The sequence below is a fragment of the Salminus brasiliensis genome, chromosome 25, assembly GCF_030463535.1.
Source record: "Salminus brasiliensis chromosome 25, fSalBra1.hap2, whole genome shotgun sequence".
NCBI lineage: Eukaryota > Metazoa > Chordata > Actinopteri > Characiformes > Bryconidae > Salminus > Salminus brasiliensis.
The window spans coordinates 16,968,843-16,987,765 of record NC_132902.1 but is presented as its reverse complement, the minus strand read 5'-3'; the positions used below and the strand labels follow the sequence as shown (position 1 = coordinate 16,987,765).

Genomic DNA, 18,923 nt, shown 5'->3' with positions numbered 1-18,923 from the left:
GTGTGCAGGTTATTTTTATTGCAGTTATTTTTGCTTGATCTCATGTGGGTTGTCTGAGCAGGTCTGTGATGTGCCTGAATTGGACTGTAGTATGACCCAGCTACTTTTTTATATACTAAAGCAATCCGGGCAGTCTGCTACTTTATGTGCAAATGACTTTGCAATTATCTTCTTTTTCTTTATTCCAATCTGCATGTTTTTTTTCTGTGTATAATTTTGGAAGTTGGTTTCTAAAATGCTGAAGGATTCTGGCCACATCAGCAGTCTAAGGAAGAAGCTTGACCTTCAAATAACAGTTCTACAACACTGGAGTCTGGTTGCACAGAAATACTCATTGCTAGAAATTGAATGTTGGACTGCAGGCTAAGTTTCCCTTTTTACTGATTTAAGGTCTGGTTACAAAGGGCGGAACTTCAGAATGGCTCATGAAATGTAGAGACATGTACAGATATTTCTTTACAATGACTTTTAGGAAAAATGGTTCTGTATACTATTGAACAATAGAATTTTCTATCAATAGAACTTTTTAGTTTGGACAAGGTTCTGTAAATGACCATCTACCAGAGCTAGATTTGAAAAACAGTTTATTAATGTATATGTGTAACGTGTAAAGTTGGCAAATGCTATTCCCCATTAAAAAAATGCTACTCCAGAGATTTGTTCTGGGAGATTGTGATCTCTTTGGATATCTGGAACATTAATTTCATACAATGTATAAATGCAAACCAATATGCATTTGTGTGTAATATGAGCCAAAGATTCATTCTTTTGGCTTTTTTCGTATAAGAAAGTGAGCCAAGAAGTGGGCAGTTATAATGGTAACCTCTTCAGTGTGGGCGTGGCTGTAAAAAAGAGACAGAGACAGGTAATATGTTTTATATAATAATTTGAGTTTTATTTACAATTTACAGACAGAAGAAAGGTTGGAGGTTAAAGTTGAAACTAATCACTGCTCCTCAGGACATGAGCACTTAGCAGTAGAGAGATCTCATCGTTGTTTTCTCCCAGCTTCTTTAAGGGCCGAGGGAGAGGAGGAATCCATCCCTGCCAGTGTTGGCAGATGCCTGCTATGTCATACTGCTGTCCATGGACCAATAGAATTAATTTAGCTAATTCTACTTCTGGTTAAAGTGTTCAAATAAATAAAAACAATAAACTGAGATTTTTGCTCTCTTTTATGAAGAGAACTAACAAACAAGAAGAAATGGATAGAAAATATAGATTAAAGGGTAACTTTGACCCTGTGCTACAATATTTATATTTTACAAATGCATTTGCACTTTTTATAAAATGTAACTACTGGACTGACATTCTGTCAATAAAACACTCTTACACAACAGCTATTGGTGTAGTATTGTACAGTGCAGTATTGGATTAGTTTAGCCTGTTTATGCTTTGCTTACTTCATTTTATCTTCTGTGTTTTACGTCCTGTTTTGCCTTCATGTGTCCTCTCCGATTTGCGTCCGAGCTTGAGTTGATCCATATTGTATATTGACTCCTATTTGCTTCCAGACTCCTTGTTGGTTTTGCAGCAAAAACGTAGAAAATCCAGCAGAAGATGATCAGAGAAAAATAATCCTACGCAGCAGGAGAGTAATTACTGTCTGCATCATGACAGATGAACCAAGAATGGTTCTCCCATAGCTTTCACTCATGGACAGGTATGCTGCAGAACATGCTGAGGTAGAAGAACTTTCTGATGTGGACTTTGCTGTCTGCAGTTCTTAGAATGAAAGCCAACCCATTTCACAGATGCCTCTCTGGAGGCAGAGGACCCACACCCTTCTTGTGGACCTGTCTGCCATTTCCTTCTGTGATCCCAAACCCCACAGTCCCAGGGGCTGCGTGCCATAGCACCATGATTCTGTCAATACCTGAATACAGCCAAGCTCCTGCCCCAGCAGTGGCCAAGGGTATTGAGGCTGCTGTTCCCCTCTTGACTGAGGACATTGCCACTGCCCTTCTAGTAGTGTAGGACAATGCTCCTACGCTCCTCGCCTTGTCTGCTGCTCAGCCAGCAACTCCTCCTACATTTCCAATTATGGGCAGGAGTGTCCACTAAATGCCATAAACGTAAGTTATCCACTCAAAATTTCCTTAACTAATATGAAAAGGCCAGAGTCCAACTATGCCTTTAAACCTAAATACAAGGAATCAAAGCTAATGCCAAGATAAACAATACAGACACAATGCCTGACAACTAAACAACATGAAATTTGGAGAGAAGTTGAGGTGACCTTCAACCTTTTAACATGGCGGAGAAAACCGAATCGGTATTGAATGATACTTTAGTTTTAACAGTTAATCTGCTGTTAATGGTTGTTTATGCACATCATTTTAGTGGGTAATTAATGGGCATTTACCTTCATATAGAATCGGTGATATTTATCGTTCTACCAATAGCAAATGGACTACTCTTCTAGTCCATTTTTTCTCTTCTAGTTGGCAGTCTTGCCACCTTAGCGTCGTTTTAGACTCCTCTAACGACTTAAGATACTAGCGATAAATCTAGCGACTTTACTGGCGTTATTGTAGACTTTGGAGACTCTGAAGTAAACACACATGTTCTTCTGTTACGGGTGCTGCCGTGAGCCCCCCCACAACACTGACAGTGCTTAGTCTTACAGTCAGAGCAGACGCACACCGCTCCACGTCCACACTGCAAATGAACTGCGCATGCCCAAAACAGCCGCTACACCCTTACTTTCATAATTAATAAAAAATTTAAATATTAACTTTTTTTTCTTTTCTGAAGGAAATGATGTCTTGGACTAACTTCCAAGTCAATTCCTGCAGTAGTGGATGTACAGGTACAGGAAGTAGAGGTTAGCTTGTAGGCTATAATAAATATCTGTGATCTGTTAGGAGGAGAGGTTTATGGTGCCTTGGCTGCTGGTGAATACAGATGTTTTAACCTTTTACCCTGATTCTGAGGTGTGCACAGAAATGCTCTCCGCACCGCTTGGGAGCTTATGGTTGGTATTTATAAAGAGAGAGTATTTATGAAGAGTAAAAGCACTGCAGTCCAGAGAATTGTTCTAGATTTCGGGACACTGCTGTGAGGATTTGATTGCATTCAGCGACAAGAGCGTTAGTGAGGTCAGAATGGTTCATCACCTCTACAACTCATCCCAAAAGTATTGAATGGTCACAGGGCCATTTATACCCCTCTAGCCCACGACTGCCGTTAGGTATGGTACCAATAGTATCATGTTTTTCTGCTTCACAGTCCTATTCTATTGGCAGTACACCTCTACAGGGACTAGACAAGCTGTGTCTGTGTGCATTGCCACATCTGTGTCTACAATGGGTGCAACATCAAATAGCTCAATGCATTCTGTCAAAGAATGATGGTGGTTTTTTTGTTTGTTTGTTTTGGGTTTTTTTTGTTTGTTTTTTTTATTATTGTGAATCATTATATTCTACTTTATGCTATTCTACCCCATGTGGTGCTTCTGACTGTGATCATGCGGCCCTATCTTCTGCTCCCCTGCTCTCCTCCAATCTCACTGAAGTAGAACGACATTGTCTTTAATTCTCAATCTGTTCTCCATTGAACACCACAACTACTATTATCAGCAAGTCTTGGTCCAGGTTTGTGTGAAAATTCCCAGCCGCTGTAGCTGCAGCAGTGTGCAAAGTCATACTTCCTCTGAAGGGTGTGAGTGTGTGTGTGTGGTTTTGTGGCTTCCTACACCTCATGGTTATCATGCATCCTTAACCTTGCTTTACTCCACATTAACCACCATCTGTTAAACTTGTTTGCTGTCAAATCCTACAGCTGCAGCAGTTCAGTTATTAAACTTTGGTCTTCCGATTTCATTCTGGTAGCCAAGTAACCAAAAAGGCCGTTTGATGACGGGCTTGCTTGAAATTCCTGTTTCTCCTTGGTATGAGATTAGCATGAGTTCAGTCCCAAGATTTCCCTCATGATGGTCCTCACAACCATAAGTAGCTTCTTACATTTACAAATGCTATTAAAGAGACATGAACTGGGGTCATGTGTATCCAACTTCTCAGAGAAGGAGGGCTGATCTTGGGCAGGTTGTCACTCTATATATTTTAATGAAAATAGTTAACTTGGGAGGGGAAATCCTCCTAGATTTAGATCTTTTGCCCAAAAGTATTAATTAGTATAATTAGCTTCGCTGTTGCTCAGCTTTATTGCTTTCATATGACTGGAGATTATTCAAGGCCAGTTCAGAACTAATCATGATTTCAGTTTTCAGATTTCAGTAGTACCACATGTAAGCATTACAGAGACTTACCCGATAACAGTCTTCTTGATTTGCCTAAACCCCAGCATACTTTTCCAGACTGCATGTTTTATCTTGTGTCCTATCCAAGTGGTGTTTCATGATCATATACTAATTCTGAACTAACCAAAAGATTAGAATGGTTGTACAAAGGAAATGGTTAAATAAATGCAAGGAAATGCAATAAAATGTTATGGTTTATAGCAACATCCATACTAGGTATTCAAAAGCTAAACTTTTCAAGGTTGAGGTTGGTCTTATTTATGTTGGTGTTTACGTTTGTTGCTTCATCACTGAAGAAGAAATGAACAAACCGTGTGGTTGTCTATTTGTTTTCACGATGACTCTGTGGCTGTTGAACCCTCTTATATAAGTTCAGTATTGGATCCCCAGCCCCTCCAGTGTAGTCGTTTAGAGCCTGACGAAATGGTGAGTGCATCTTCCATGTGACCAGTCTATTTATGTATTTGAGGGGGGGGAAACGCTTCTGTCTTTAATGTGGCTGTAAATGTTTGTGGTTTGTTGTCCTCGTTGTCTTTAGGCTTGGCCTTCTCATATTGTACCCAGTGCGTCAGAGGACCATAACGCATCTTTTTATGGGAAACTTTTTTCATACCATGCTAAATTTTTCTTTCATGTCGCATTTCTTTTTGTTTTCTCTTCTCATTTCTTTTTCTTTTTTCCGTCACAGTCAGAAACCAGATGAGAACATTGAGTGACATTGAGCAGGAGATGGTGGACTGTTAGCTAGACCCGAGTGGGCCCTTGGTAAATGCCCTAATGAAGGCCACACGTTCGGATTGTGAAATGATGACTACAATGTTGATGAATGCTTGTTATGTTGGGCTCTTTTGCAGGCCAGACTCCTTCAAAGGCAAATCCCAATGCTCAATACGAGCAGTAATATGCCAAGTATGTCCAGTACTGTTCATGCTTAGTGGAATGTCAAGTATTGAGCAATGTTTGGTGGGATGGTGGTGGGATAGACCTTTTGGACAAGCTTGAACCATAAAACACCCATCAGAAATCCCTCATTGTCTTGAGAATGACATGGGGTTATGTATTTGAAAGAAGGAGCATGGTCTGCAGAGATGGCCTTTTCAGTTCCTATCTTCTGTCGTAACCAGCTGTTGCCATGGAGGTGCAATGGTTTTCAATAAGGCAGTCCCATTACAGATGCGGAGCATTAGTCATGTCCTTATGGGCCAGAGGCATTAAAGAGGGACAAGTGGTTTCCTGTGTAAAATCATACTTTCCAGTGTTGAGACAAAACATTTATTCTTACATGGTCAGTCTTGTTTTGTGGAAAGTATGTCAGCGCCCACAACACAGACTTCATGAATATTGGGACACAGCTGATAAGCTGACTTGGCTATTTTGTTTATTCCTGCTAGGAGCTTTGCTTTGTCTGTATATGCCCGTGTTTGTGTTTGTTTGACCTTAGCATCTTAATTGGCAAATTTGATGGCCACCCAGGCTGCAGTGGGGGCATACACACTTTGTGTTTGTACTATGTTTGGATGTGTGGTCTTGGTGACTTGTCTCCACTGTTGGTGTCTATTGTGTCCAGATGGTTTTATCAGTGCCCAACAGCCCTGTGTGATGATGCATCATTGTCCAGTAGACAAGCTTCGACCTCTAGATATTGCCTTCCTTCCATAAACACACACTGCGGCTCTCTGACTACTGGATCTTTCTGATAGGTTGGACAGAAAGGGCAGAAATTATGTATTGGGAGCAGTTATTACTGTTTTTAGCTGTGCCATAAGGTACGTTCTAGTCACCTTAGTGGTTTCCTGCGAAGTTAGCCTACTAGCCTACTCAAGCGTTTTCAGTGAGGTTCCAAAGCATATGTAGTGAAAGTGTTGAGTTGAGGAACTTCAAACTGTATAGGGAGTAATGAGTAAAAGTTTGTCACCACACAGGAAGCTGACAGTATTGTTTACCCGTCAGTCATTGCATGTCGACGGGCATGTTGTCTGAGAGAATCACAACCAATACAGCGCAATGTAAACACAACACTAATGTTTTATATGTCTGTAAAATCATTTATTCTTATATTACATACACTATCAGTATGACTACAGCTCGTTAGCAGGGAAAATAAGAGCACTGCCTTCGGAACCTTGTGAAATGGAATGCAGCTCATGTACATGTGTCCATTTTTGTAAATGACTGTCCACCATCCAGTGTTACAAACTTAAGTGTGGTGATGCAGTTTGCAAGAGGTGGGTTGTAAAGCAGCGTCTGACTTAACTACTTGATGGTGAATAAACCTATAAACCTTAACGATTTTGCTGCTGTGGTCACTTGCAACTACCTTGCGTTTTAGGGGACTTGGCGAATTCCTTCATGAATTTTTCTAACTAAACAAGTTGGTTCTGTGTAAAAACAGGCCTTGCGCCGGTCCAGAGGACAGGTTTTCTCAGACACGTGTGTGTGTGTGTGTGTGTGTGTGTGTGTGTGTGTGTGTGTGTGTGTGTGTGTGTGTGTATATATGTGTGTGTGTATATATATATATATATATATATACACACATATACACATACATACATACACACATATATACACACATATATATATATGTGTGTGTGTATGTATGTGTGTGTGTATATATATATATATATATATAAGTGTGTGTGTGTGTGTGTGTGTGTGTATATACAGTGAGTCCAAGAAGTATTTGATCCCTTGCTGATTTTCTTTGTTTGCCCACTAATAAAGACACTATCCTTCTGCACTTTTAATGGTAGATATATTCTAACATGGAGAGACAGAATATCAAGACAAAAATCCAGAATATAATTTTAAAGAATATATTTTAATTAATTTGTATTTCAATGAGGAAAATAAGTATTTGATCCCTCTTGCCAAACACACTCAATACTTAGTGGCAAAGCCTTTGTTTGCAAGCACAGCGGTGAGACGTTTGTTGTAGTTAACCACAAGTTTAGCACACACACCAGGGGGAATTTTGGCCCACTCTTCTTTGCAGATCCTCTCTAAATCATGAAGGTTGGTGGGCTGTCGCTTGGCAACTCTGACCTTCAGCTCCCTCCATAGATTTTCGATCGGATTGAGGTCTGGCGACTGGCTGGGCCACTCCATGACCTTAATGTGATTTTTCTTGAGCCAATCCTTTGTTGCCTTTGCTGTATGTTTAGGGTCGTTATCATGTTGGAAGACCCAACCACGGCCCATTTTCAGATCCCTGGCAGAGGGGAGGAGGTTGTCCCTCAGGATTGTGCGGTACATGGCTCCATCCATCTTCCCAGTGATGCGGTGAAGTAGCCCTGTACCCTTGGCAGAGAAACACCCCCAAAACATTATGCTTCCACCTCCATGCTTGACGGTGGGCACAGTGTTCTTGGGGTCATAGGCAGCATTTTTCTTCCTCCACACATGGCGGGTGGAGTTGAGGCCAAAAAGTTCAATTTTGGTCTCGTCTGACCACAAAACCTTCTCCCAATAACTTGGTTCATCTTTCAAATGATCATTGGCATACTTGAGGCGCGCCTCCACATGTGCTCTCTTCAGCAGGGGTACCTTTCGGGCACTGCAGGATGTGAATCCATTGTTGCGCAAAGTGTTGCCAATTGTTTCCTTGCAAACTGTGGTCCCAGCTGCCTTCAGGTCATTTGCTAACTCCTGCCGAGTGGTTGCAGGACGATTTCTGACTGTTCTCAGCATCATTGCCACCCCACGAGGCGAAATCTTCTTTGGAGCACCGGGCCGAGGTCTGTTGATTGTCATGTTATACTCTTTAAACTTTCTGATAATTGCACCAATAGTTGTTACTTTCACATCCAACACCTTACTAATCTTTTTGTAGCCCATTCCAGCTTTGTGAAGGTCAACAATTCTGACTCTGAGGTCCTGTGACAGCTCTTTGGTTTTACCCATGTTGGAGACTTGAAATCTGTGTGATCTGTCTGATTCTGTGGACAGGTGTTTTTCACACAAGTGATTAGTGAGAACAGGTGGCTTCAGGTCAGGTAACAAGTTGATTGGGAGTGTCTAACTGGTCTGTAAAAGCCAGAACTGCTAATGAATACTAAGGGATCAAATACTTATTTCACTCCATGAAATACAAATCAATTAATATATATTCCTTAGATTTATTTTCTGGATTTTCTTTTTAATATTCTGTCTCTCCATGTAAGAATACATCTACCATTAAAAGTATAGAATGATCATGTCTTTATTAGTGGGCCAACGAAGAAAATCAGCAAGGGATCAAATACTTCTTGGACTCACTGTATATATATACACACATATACACATACATACATACACACATATATACACACATATATATATATGTGTGTGTGTATGTATGTGTGTGTGTGTATATATATATATATATATAAGTGTGTGTGTGTGTGTGTGTATATATGTATACGTGTGTGTGTGTGTGTGTATATATGTATACGTGTGTGTGTGTGTGTGTGTGTGTGTGTGCTGATGCCATTGTTGGAATAATTGTTTTATTAACTGTTTTATTAAGTTTAAAATATTTCCTTTACTAAGAAACTAGAGAGAAATACATCTTTTTTTTTTGAGAACACTTTCCTGTTCACATCTGAATTCTTTATTTTCCTCAGCAGAAGCCAGAAAGTCAGCGCTGCAAGCTGTAGTCGGAAGCATCGTAAGCTTATGTCGTTTAGCTACATTAGTTTTGTAGATCCAGTGGCAGAGCTACACTAAAACACATTGTGGACGCCAGTCTTTTTTTACCAAGCAGTCACTTTAATATTTTAATAACACTTTAATATCCTTCATGTGTAATGCAAACCACCACACCATGACTGACTCCACCGGCTGAATTAGCTTTAGCATTATGAGTACCACAGTAGTGCCTAATACAGACCGTTTCACCCACTTTGGAGAGTGTTTGATTGGCTGCTGGCTTGGCGTTTGAGTTTGGCAACACTTAATGAGGTGGTTCTCTTCCTAATTTGTCTTATTCTGTCCCTTCTGTAATAACATAATAAATGAAATGACTCGTAACAGCCTTTTCATTATTTTCTCTCTTCCTCTGCTTGTGTGGCGGTAATGACATCACATGGCTGTCCTAACAGACCGCTGGTCGGTTGGTTGTCAAAGCAGATCATCAAAACAAGTCTATGTTTTCCACAAGAAAAGTGTGTTTGCTTCACAAAAAAGCACCATCGTGAACTGGAAGCATTGCGCACACTGCAGGAATTCAGTCCCCAAGAATGTAGAATACTCTCATGGGCCATTAGTTCAGACTGAGAGCCAAGTTGGACTCGCTGGGATTTTTCTTTCACAGTATACTATAAATTGTATATTTATTTTGCAGTTAGTGTTCAGCATGTACCAATGGGGAATGTACAGACATAGGAATATATATATACATAATAGTGAATGGTAGGTATGAAGCAGTGGCTTGCCATGAGTGGTATGTGAATTTACCATCAAGTAGTGCCGTTTTTAATAGTGTTTGTTGATTTAGTGTGTGAGAGTGCTGCAAGGGTGACTATGCTGTACAAGTCTGAGCAGTTCTCTGAATGTTTCAGGCTTTATATAATTATCATAATGATGCTTTATTGGTGGTTTAAGTCTTACATGTCATTGCATGAGTTAATGATTTCAGAAGAAAAATCTATGACTCACTGTGGAAGCTGATCACTCTCAAACATGGTTTAAACTGCAGTATGGGTCAGAGATAGATTATTGATCAGCTTATGCTTGTAAAAAAATTGTCCTATGGCTTAAAGCTGACATTGTGTGGTCTGAATGAACACTGAGCAAACAGGCTAATAGAAGAATTGGAAATATGCTAAATAACTTTGGGGATATGTACCAATACTTAACGAGTACTAAAATCCATATTTAGGTATACATAGTTGAAACATTAAGAACATATACAGACCAAAGCTTTATATTTTTACAGGACTGTTCAACGTTCCTGACTAGATTTGTTACTGGTGAGAATCAGATTTATGCTTTTGTTTACACTCCAGTGTCTAATTACGTGGTGTGTGTGTGTGTGAGAGAGGGAAAGAGAGTGAGCGAGAATATAGATACATTTTGCTACTCATGTGTCGGTACATCATTAACTCTTTAATTCACAAAAATGTCCTTAATTTTTTTTTTTTATTAAACATCTGATTTTTTGCAAATCAGTTAGTGTTCCTTAGCAATAGGAGGGAAATGTCTAATCACTACATTGCATAATTATGCCCCCAACCACCACCACACACATGCTTCAGTCCGAGTGTGAGTGTAGTGTCATGTCAGTGCACACTTAAGTCTTTCACTTTGCTTCCTACTTCCTCTGTAATGTGTTTTTTTTTTTTTGTTGTTGTTTTGTTTTTTTGGTCTTACGTCATTTCCTATTCTAACCAGGGAGGGGCGCATGGAAAGTGAGTCTTCAGTCTTTGACTTTGGCAGTGTCCGTATTGGTGCTACCGTATAGACACACACACCATGTAGGGATATGTGAATTCGTCTCAAACCTTCACGGTACAGAAATTGTAAATAGACATAGAGTAGATGGTAGCCTATGTGCTTTTTTTAGATTGATTGGTTTCTATGGCAAGTGCAAACACTATTACCTCAATCAGCTTGAGCTAAGCTTAGCTTTTACCTTATCTAGCTTTCTTCATCTCTGCTTGCTTCCAGTTGCTCTGTAGATTTAGTTTCCCCTTCTCTGACAGTCCCAAAAACCTTTCGGATTTCTTGAAAGCTCACTGACATTAGACTGCATTTCATTATGGCAACCAACTTTGTTAAATCCTCAAACATCTTCAATATGTTGTGTTTGTGAGTTTTCTTTTTTCTTTTTTTTTTTAGTAAAATTAACCTTGATGAAACTACTGAACAAAAACAACCCGAAGACCTGAAAAAAGCTATTCTTTCAGGCAATGATAAAAGCTTGGCAATAGATAATAAATTGGGATTTTTACCAGTGCTATTTTAGGACAAGCTCGGAACAGCCCTGTTGTATAATTCAACCATGTTCTTTGGCTGCTTGTTCCATCTCGGAGGGAAAAGTTCCAGTGAAAAGGAGTGGAAGTTTAATCCTCTCTGTGAGAAAGTATAACAGGTTTCAGGTCACAGCTTGTAGGCATCAAGTGCATGCTAGTCCAGGATCAGCTTCTGGCTTTCATATCTTATTGAGGGCTAATCTTAGATCACCAGATCATGAGGGTCCAGATTGTCCACTTTTGTGGATAAGTAGCACTGTTTGAGGCTACAGGCTGTGTCATGCTCAGTGTGTTTATAACCCTCTTCCTGAAGCCCGTTGTGGTTGCTTATGAGTACACACACTCATACTTTTGTCAGTGCTTATGGGAAATATTTGCATGCCTTTGCATTTATGACCGTCTTTCATGGTAAGGGTTTGTTTTAGATGGATGTACATTTTTGTTGATTTTAATATTGATGATGTCTATTGATTGATTTGTTATCTCAGCCTTTTGGTCCAGACAGGATATCTGACTATGTGAGGAATTTATATTTGAATACTTTAATAATGCTGGATTGCTGTAGTTTGGTTTCTAACCAAATTGCTTTTGGCAGTTCGGATTGATGCTAAACCTGAGGCCGCAAAAGACCTTTTAAACATTTTCTAAGTAACTGCATCTCCGCAAATAGGCTCCATCATATGTGATCTTGGAAATTCAACACTTCTTTTAGGAGATGGGTTACTGATAAACAGTTGTTGCCGTGGGACTGACTGAATTTCCTGCTTGGCTCCAAATGTTTAAGAGACTGCTTTTCTCTCTGACACCCAGACAGTGGAGGGGGGGTGGCCTTAAACATTTTTACAGTTTAAGTGGCTTAAGCAGGTGACTGCCCTCATTTTCACCTACAGGTGGTTCACCGACCTCGCTGCATGTTTATTACTCTTTTTATGGAAGCTGACACCATTCTCCTGTTCAGTTATTTGTGGAATGCTGTGGTGCGTTAACAGCTCCTCAATAAAAATGACTTTGGTTGTAAGATGACTCTTATCTTTACTGATTAATGGTTTAGTGATCGAGACCTGTTTTGTTTCCTCTCTTACAGAGAAACTGTGTAACTCCCACGGGCCTGAACTCCGCCGTTCCCTCTTCTCCTTAAAGCAGCTGTTTCAGGTGAGCACACAATGAAAAGGACACACGATACAGGGGCACCAGGAAGAGAAAATGAGCAAGGGATCATATAAGGTCGGCAGGAAGGAATGTGGGATGAAATGAGTGAGTGCCTGTGTCCCTGTATGATCTTGAACTGTGCGACTTGTTTTTCTTGAATTCAGAGGCAAAGCTTTGACAGCAACAGAGAGGTCAAGTGGGGTATGTTACCCAATGTCATTGCCAAAGGTTTTGTAACCCATGAAGCCCCCTAATGGATGCTTTTATTAAATACTGTCTGATGACAATAGACCTTAAATATGTTAAAATGTCTGTCTAATGAAAAATGACTGGATTGATAGTGACAATTGATCCAGCAGCAACTACTGTAGTGTTAGAAAAGCTCTGAAGGATGCACCAAATCCAATTCAGTGTAGTGAATTGAGCTGTTTTGCCTAAAACTGAGCTTTGTAATGCGTTTAATGGGATGTAAAATGCATTCAAAGTTTATTAAGAATTGGTGGGGGAAATGAAACCAAGAAAAAACTATATAAATGCTGGGAAACTGCTCTGACTCTGTACTATTTACCACACCAGAGACATTTAGTCTATCTAGCTACATTTGTCAACTAGCCTACAGAACAATAGAATTTAAAACCTTGGTAAATGAATGAGAAGGAAAGTTTATAGAGGGAGAGAATAAGGGAGTGAAGAATAAGGAAGAAGCTGAAGAAGAAGGAACAGAGGTGCAGCAGTTCAGTCAGGAAGAACAGATTAGCCACATGACAACTATGGCAAACGCTAGTGTAGGCTTGGGCAGTTAATCAAAAATGAACATTAAAATGACTTTCAGAACCTCTAATCAGTCTTACCCATGTCAGACATTTTAGATCATTTTATTAAATTTTGTTAATGAAAGTTTTTAGTACTTTGTACTGTCCCCTTAAAAACTTTTGTTCCCAAAAAAAAAAATCATCATCATAGTCATGTGACTCTGCCCCCTCCGGTCTGCGACATGGAAGCAACATGGATATTGATTGAGTTTGTGAGATTATTGATTGCTTGAGCCAACTGAGCAATTTGAGCATCTTATATAATCATTCATTAGTTGTAATCTAGGTAAAATGTTCAATTAATCATGATATTGATTTGACCTATCGCCCAGCACAACACCAGTGTTCAAAAGTTTGAAATCATTTGACATATTAATAATTTTCACCAAAAGGTTTTTAGAATTTGTATTATTTAAATAATTTATTATTATTATTTTTATTTTTAATGATATAATAATTCTGTCAACATGAAAAATGTAATAACTGTTATCTATTTACATTTGTGTCTTTGGTCAAGTTTTCTGACTTGAGATTTTTTCAATCGAATTTCTGGATTTTATTCTTGGTTCTAAATCTCATTTTCCAACCGATCTGATCTTTTTTTGACATGTCCAAGAAGTTTAAAAACCTCTGGTCTAGTGCACAGGGCTAGTATATTACTATAATGTTCTACACATGCTTTACATCTAGAACAATGGAAGGGTCCTTCCTTGAAACTCTACATTAAATAGACATTCTTTACAATTTAAAACTGCTCTTTAAATACTTTTTTAAATGCATTTTCTCAAGAGTCATCCACTAAGAGATGTTTGAGAACCAAAAATGGTTCTTCTACAGCAGGGTTGCCCAATCCTGGTCCTGTGATCAGTCACCCTGAAGAGTTCAGCTCTAACGGTAATCTAACACCTGATTCAGGCAATGAAGGCCTTCAGGGGCATCAAGATATTAGAAGCAGGCATGTTTGATCTGATCTCTCCATTGTGGTAGATCTTTAGGACCAGGAATTGGCATTGCGTAAAGAACTTGTTCACTCTTTTTACTGATAAGTGTTTGTTCTGATTAGTCAGCAGTTCCTCTGGCACTGCTCAAACATTTGGTTGAAACTTGTCTTGATTAGGGTTGTGCAGTTATGTGGGCATGCTGATTTTGTGATGGTGATGAATAATTCTGATCAACTGATATGTACCAGCACTTGAGTGTGTAATCACTGCACTCTCTCTGGAACCATTACATTGATTCCAAGAACATGTAGGGTTTTTTTCCCCCAGTGCTTATGAAACATTCAGTTCATGATCTCTGCCTGTAAAAATCAGTTGGCAAGCTCAAATAGTGCTACTCTGAGCTAGAAATCTCATGAACTCCTGGGAGGTTCTCCTATAGCAGCGTGATGCAAAGTGGAACACAGTGGCGGTTTTGCAAAAAGCTGAATTAATAAAATTTGTGCTGAATGTAAAACCTACCAGACAGCCCTAATAAAGAGTACTTTAAAGTCACAGTGGAGCGAATAAATTTCCATGTCTAAGCAATGCTCTACTGGCACAAGTTCTAGCACATCAGCATCTGGACCAGCTTGTGCTTGTACAACCTCCCCCACCCCCTTCCAAACTGTTACTGGCCCAAGGATCTAGGAGCTTGTGAGCCAGAAAGATAAAGCCACAGTTTCCACTAAATATGTGTTTATTAACTTTAATTTATTGCCTTGTGTTACTGTGCTAAAACTGCAACTCCGTCACAGGAAGTGACCTTCACCCTTGGACTGAGCACTTATACCAGCACCATTTGCACAAACTGGAAGCACAAATACATGAAAAATGGCCCTGCTAAGAAGGGTGAGGGTACACGAATACCACCACCGCAGATGACTCTGTAATTGCATTAGAAATGACTTCTGTAACTTCAGAGAAAACTTCAGAGGAGGCTCTGCTGTGTATACTGTGATACTTTGAGGGGAACATTCTTTAATACTATGGAATAAATATAATATAAATATAAATGTTATTATAATATAATATAAATGTAATATAATATATATATACACACACACACACACAAATGTGGGGTTTTTTTTGTTGTGTTTTTTTTTTTTTTTTTTTTTTTTTTTTTTTTGTCATATTGCCCAGCTAGTTTGATTAGCACTTATTGGGTTGACCAACACAATACGATAGGAAAGTGCAGTGCTCAATGCAGGTCTGAAAAGGATGAGCATAGATTTTCACAGGTCAGGAAGGTCTTTTGCAGCAATTTCACATCTTTAGATCACCAGTTCAAATAATGTACTACAAGATATTGGGAGGTGTAGCCAGGTTTGCCTAAATCTGAAAGAAGACCCAAACAACTCACCTGGTTTGGATGATCAGAAACAACCCAGGAACCACAAAGGCACAGATCTGCTATAAAATGGTAGCTGCATAAACACCAATTTCACTTTCTACAGTCAGTATTTGGTGTTTATAAATAAAGGTGCTAAAAAGGGTTTGAGTGACCATATAGAAGAATCAATTCAAAGAAATTATTAAAAGCCCAATGTTGCCATGGCATTCATGCCCACAAGGACAGCATATAAACTTCCTGCCACAACTGATTATAATTCTAATGATTAAATGCTTACATGTCTGTTTCTGCTCTACAGGATGACAAGGACCTGGTGCCTGAGTTTGTGAACTCAGATGGGCTGACCTGTTTTATAAAAGTGGGTGCAGAGGCAGACCACAACTACCAAAATTACATCCTAAGAGGTCAGCAAAACACCGCCACCAAATCATGTTATATATTCATACTCTATATGCAAACCATGTGCCAGCACAGTGAATAAGCATGCATTTGAACCTTCACCTATAGTAGGCGGTCTTCTGCGAATGTATCATAGTACAGTTTTCATCTTTTAGATTTGCTCCCTAAACTAAATATATTCGACAGCTCTGGCCCAGGACAGGAAGTTTATGCTGGCATCTGCTAGAAAAACAAACGAAGCCGTATATCCGCCAGGATGAGTCCTGCAGTAGATTGTATTGAAAGTCTTGTGCAGGAACTTCCTCTCTCTGCTTGTCTGTTAGCTTTGTTCTGATGCTCTTTTGCTCTTTTGTTCTGTGTGTTGTAGCTCTCAGCCAAATCATGTTGTTCGTGGACGGCATGAACGGAGTCATAAACCATAACGAGACAGTGCAATGGCTCTACACCCTTAGTGGCAGCCTGGTGAGTGACCGCAACGTTATGCAACCACTGACATGCACAATCTCATAGACCAATTAGCGACTGTCTGTAACATGACACGATAGGCATGTCGATATCATGTTGACTGAGGCGGTAGATTAACGTTACTGGATTTTGCTTCTCTAGAGTTATGTTGCGTGGCTTCTTTGTGTGAACAGTGTAGAGCGTCTGCTTTAAGAAGTAAGGGGAGGCTGTATAATAGTCATGTTACATTTTATAACAACATAGTTCCACAAGTGCACATCACGGCCAAAATGGGGAAGTATTTAAATATGTGCATTTTAAGCATTGAGTGATGCTAACAAGGTGGAGAAGATGGGTCAACTTAAACCCAACAGGCTTATGACCAGCCTTGCCTTTCCACTTCTCATGCTGTCATGCTGTCTATGAGTAAGACGCTTACAGTAACTACATCGTGTAAGTGCTGGTATGTGAGCCAGCACTTCCTCTCTCTAAGAATAATACAACATGCAGGTTAAGTCTAGTTTCTATAGGTACTGAAAAACAAATCTTAACAGGTTGAAATAATTTTTTGATTTGTTAAATGATGTTTTTGATGAAGTTGACCAAGGTTAAATAGTACACTGTCACAGAGGAAGTTCAACACAAGGATGATGCTGCCGGCTATGAATTCACCAATTAATTGTGAGGGATATTAAATGGGTTCTCAGGACTGTGTTGGAAGAAGCTGACATTTAAGGTTATCCTTACAACAATCAGACGTCCTCATCAGTTCTGACCAGCATATGCAGCATATAAGTCTCTTCAGTTCTGACTACTGTTGGACATTGTCTGAAGTGACTCTGTAGGAAATATCAGTTGCACTGTTTCATGTAAGCTGACCGAACCTGTTGACAGAGTTTGTTGACTGTACAGAACCCATAGAAATAGAATATAGAAAATGTATCCAATACATCTGTGCACATTTTTCACTTTTTAACATAATTTGAAGAATTCAGTTTCTAAAGTTTCTTCTTTATATTGCCAGTTTCATGACTGAATCAGTAGAAATACTTTTTTTCCACTGACGTCCATTTAATTTTAAGATTTAATATTATATAGAATTTCCACACTGGTTGCATCTAGGTTTGATACTGCCATCTAGTGTACAGATTATGTAAGTGCAAAGAGCTCGGTTACTTATCTCAGTCTCTCCTTTCTTTCAGTCTCGGTTAGTGGTGAAGACCGCTCTGAAGCTGCTGATAGTGTTTGTTGAATACACAGAGTCAAACAGTCCTCTGCTCATTCAGGCTGTCAACACAGTAGATGTCAATAGAGGTAAGGAGCTCAAGGGCATATATACAGTACCACTCAGAAGTAAAATGTGGGTGCATTTCTCTAAATGTGTATCTTTTGTGAAATTTTACTTTGGTTGGGTGCTGTTTCAGGTGTAAAATCCTGGTCATACTTGACTGATATTCTGGAGGAGAAGAATGGGTCTGACACTGAGCTCCTGGTCTATACCATGACCCTCATCAACAAGGTAACAACGGTTTTCTTTTTGTTTGTTTGTTTGTTGTTGTTTTTTGTTTGTTTTTTTATTGCATATACATACATAGACATATTGATTAGAACACAAACGCACACACACACCTTCATCAGCAAGCTATGGACGGCAGATACATACCTATCATGACCCTGATCAGCAGGGTATGACCACCACATCTCAAATGACTAACATTTCTCGTTCTCGCTGGCTTTCTTTCTTAGACTTTGGCAGCTCTGCCTGATCAGGATTCGTTTTATGATGTGACCGACTCTCTTGAGCAGCAGGGAATGGAGCGTATCATGCAGAAACACGTGACCAGCAGAGGAATTGACCCTGACCTTAAGCAGCAGTTTACCATATACGAGGTACGAAAACTCAGAAATCAGTCTGTTCTCTGTTCTATTTTAGCCCATTATATATAGTGTTTTCACAATCCCACTAAACAGAAGTGCATCTAATGCGGGACTGACCTCTTTCTTAATCATCTAGAATTCTCTAAAATACGAGGACGGGGAGATGGACGAAGCATCTCCTCACATCCGTAAGGAGCGGAGGAAAGTGACAAGCAGTGAGCAAGAAGGCAGGAGGAGCCGGCGGTCCTCCACACAGAACATTCCAGATGTTCCACTCTCTTCCTCTCTTCCTGCTTCTTCATCCTCATCCGTCTCCTCTCAAAGTCCCACCACAGGTTTGCCCAACCCTCACCTCAGTGGTCATTTCCCTGTAAAAGTGAATACAGTGGGTATAGTCCTGCAGAGATAATGATTTGGTGTAAAACATTTAACTACCAGTGGTATCCAAACTTTAGCATAGGACAGGAAGAATTTGCTGACTTGTATTGTATTTGGATGACCAGCTTGCACAATCATAGGTCCAACCAGCAATAAATAAATAAACAATTAATAAATGAACATGTTCTAATAACTATCATACAATATAAATTGTACACCTCATCTTCTTAATATTAACACTGTTAGTGTTAGAGTTTATGGGTAAATTACATTGCATTACATATAACAAAATCAAATATTGTAGATATATACTATTAATTC

The 18,923-nt window shown here is 39.5% G+C and overlaps 1 protein-coding gene across 2 annotated transcripts in view; it reads left to right on the top strand.

Annotated features, from left to right (window-relative positions):
• fhod1 (formin homology 2 domain containing 1) overlaps nt 1-18,923 on the top strand; it is a 74,896-nt gene that overhangs the window by 29,742 nt on the left and 26,231 nt on the right. For both annotated transcript variants that reach the window (XM_072671073.1, XM_072671072.1), the window contains exons 4-10: nt 12,296-12,363; nt 15,802-15,907; nt 16,270-16,364; nt 17,549-17,660; nt 17,771-17,865; nt 18,093-18,236; nt 18,361-18,559. In XM_072671073.1, coding sequence (XP_072527174.1) covers nt 12,296-12,363; nt 15,802-15,907; nt 16,270-16,364; nt 17,549-17,660; nt 17,771-17,865; nt 18,093-18,236; nt 18,361-18,559 — 819 coding nt within the window. The remainder of the gene's footprint in view (nt 1-12,295; nt 12,364-15,801; nt 15,908-16,269; nt 16,365-17,548; nt 17,661-17,770; nt 17,866-18,092; nt 18,237-18,360; nt 18,560-18,923) is intronic.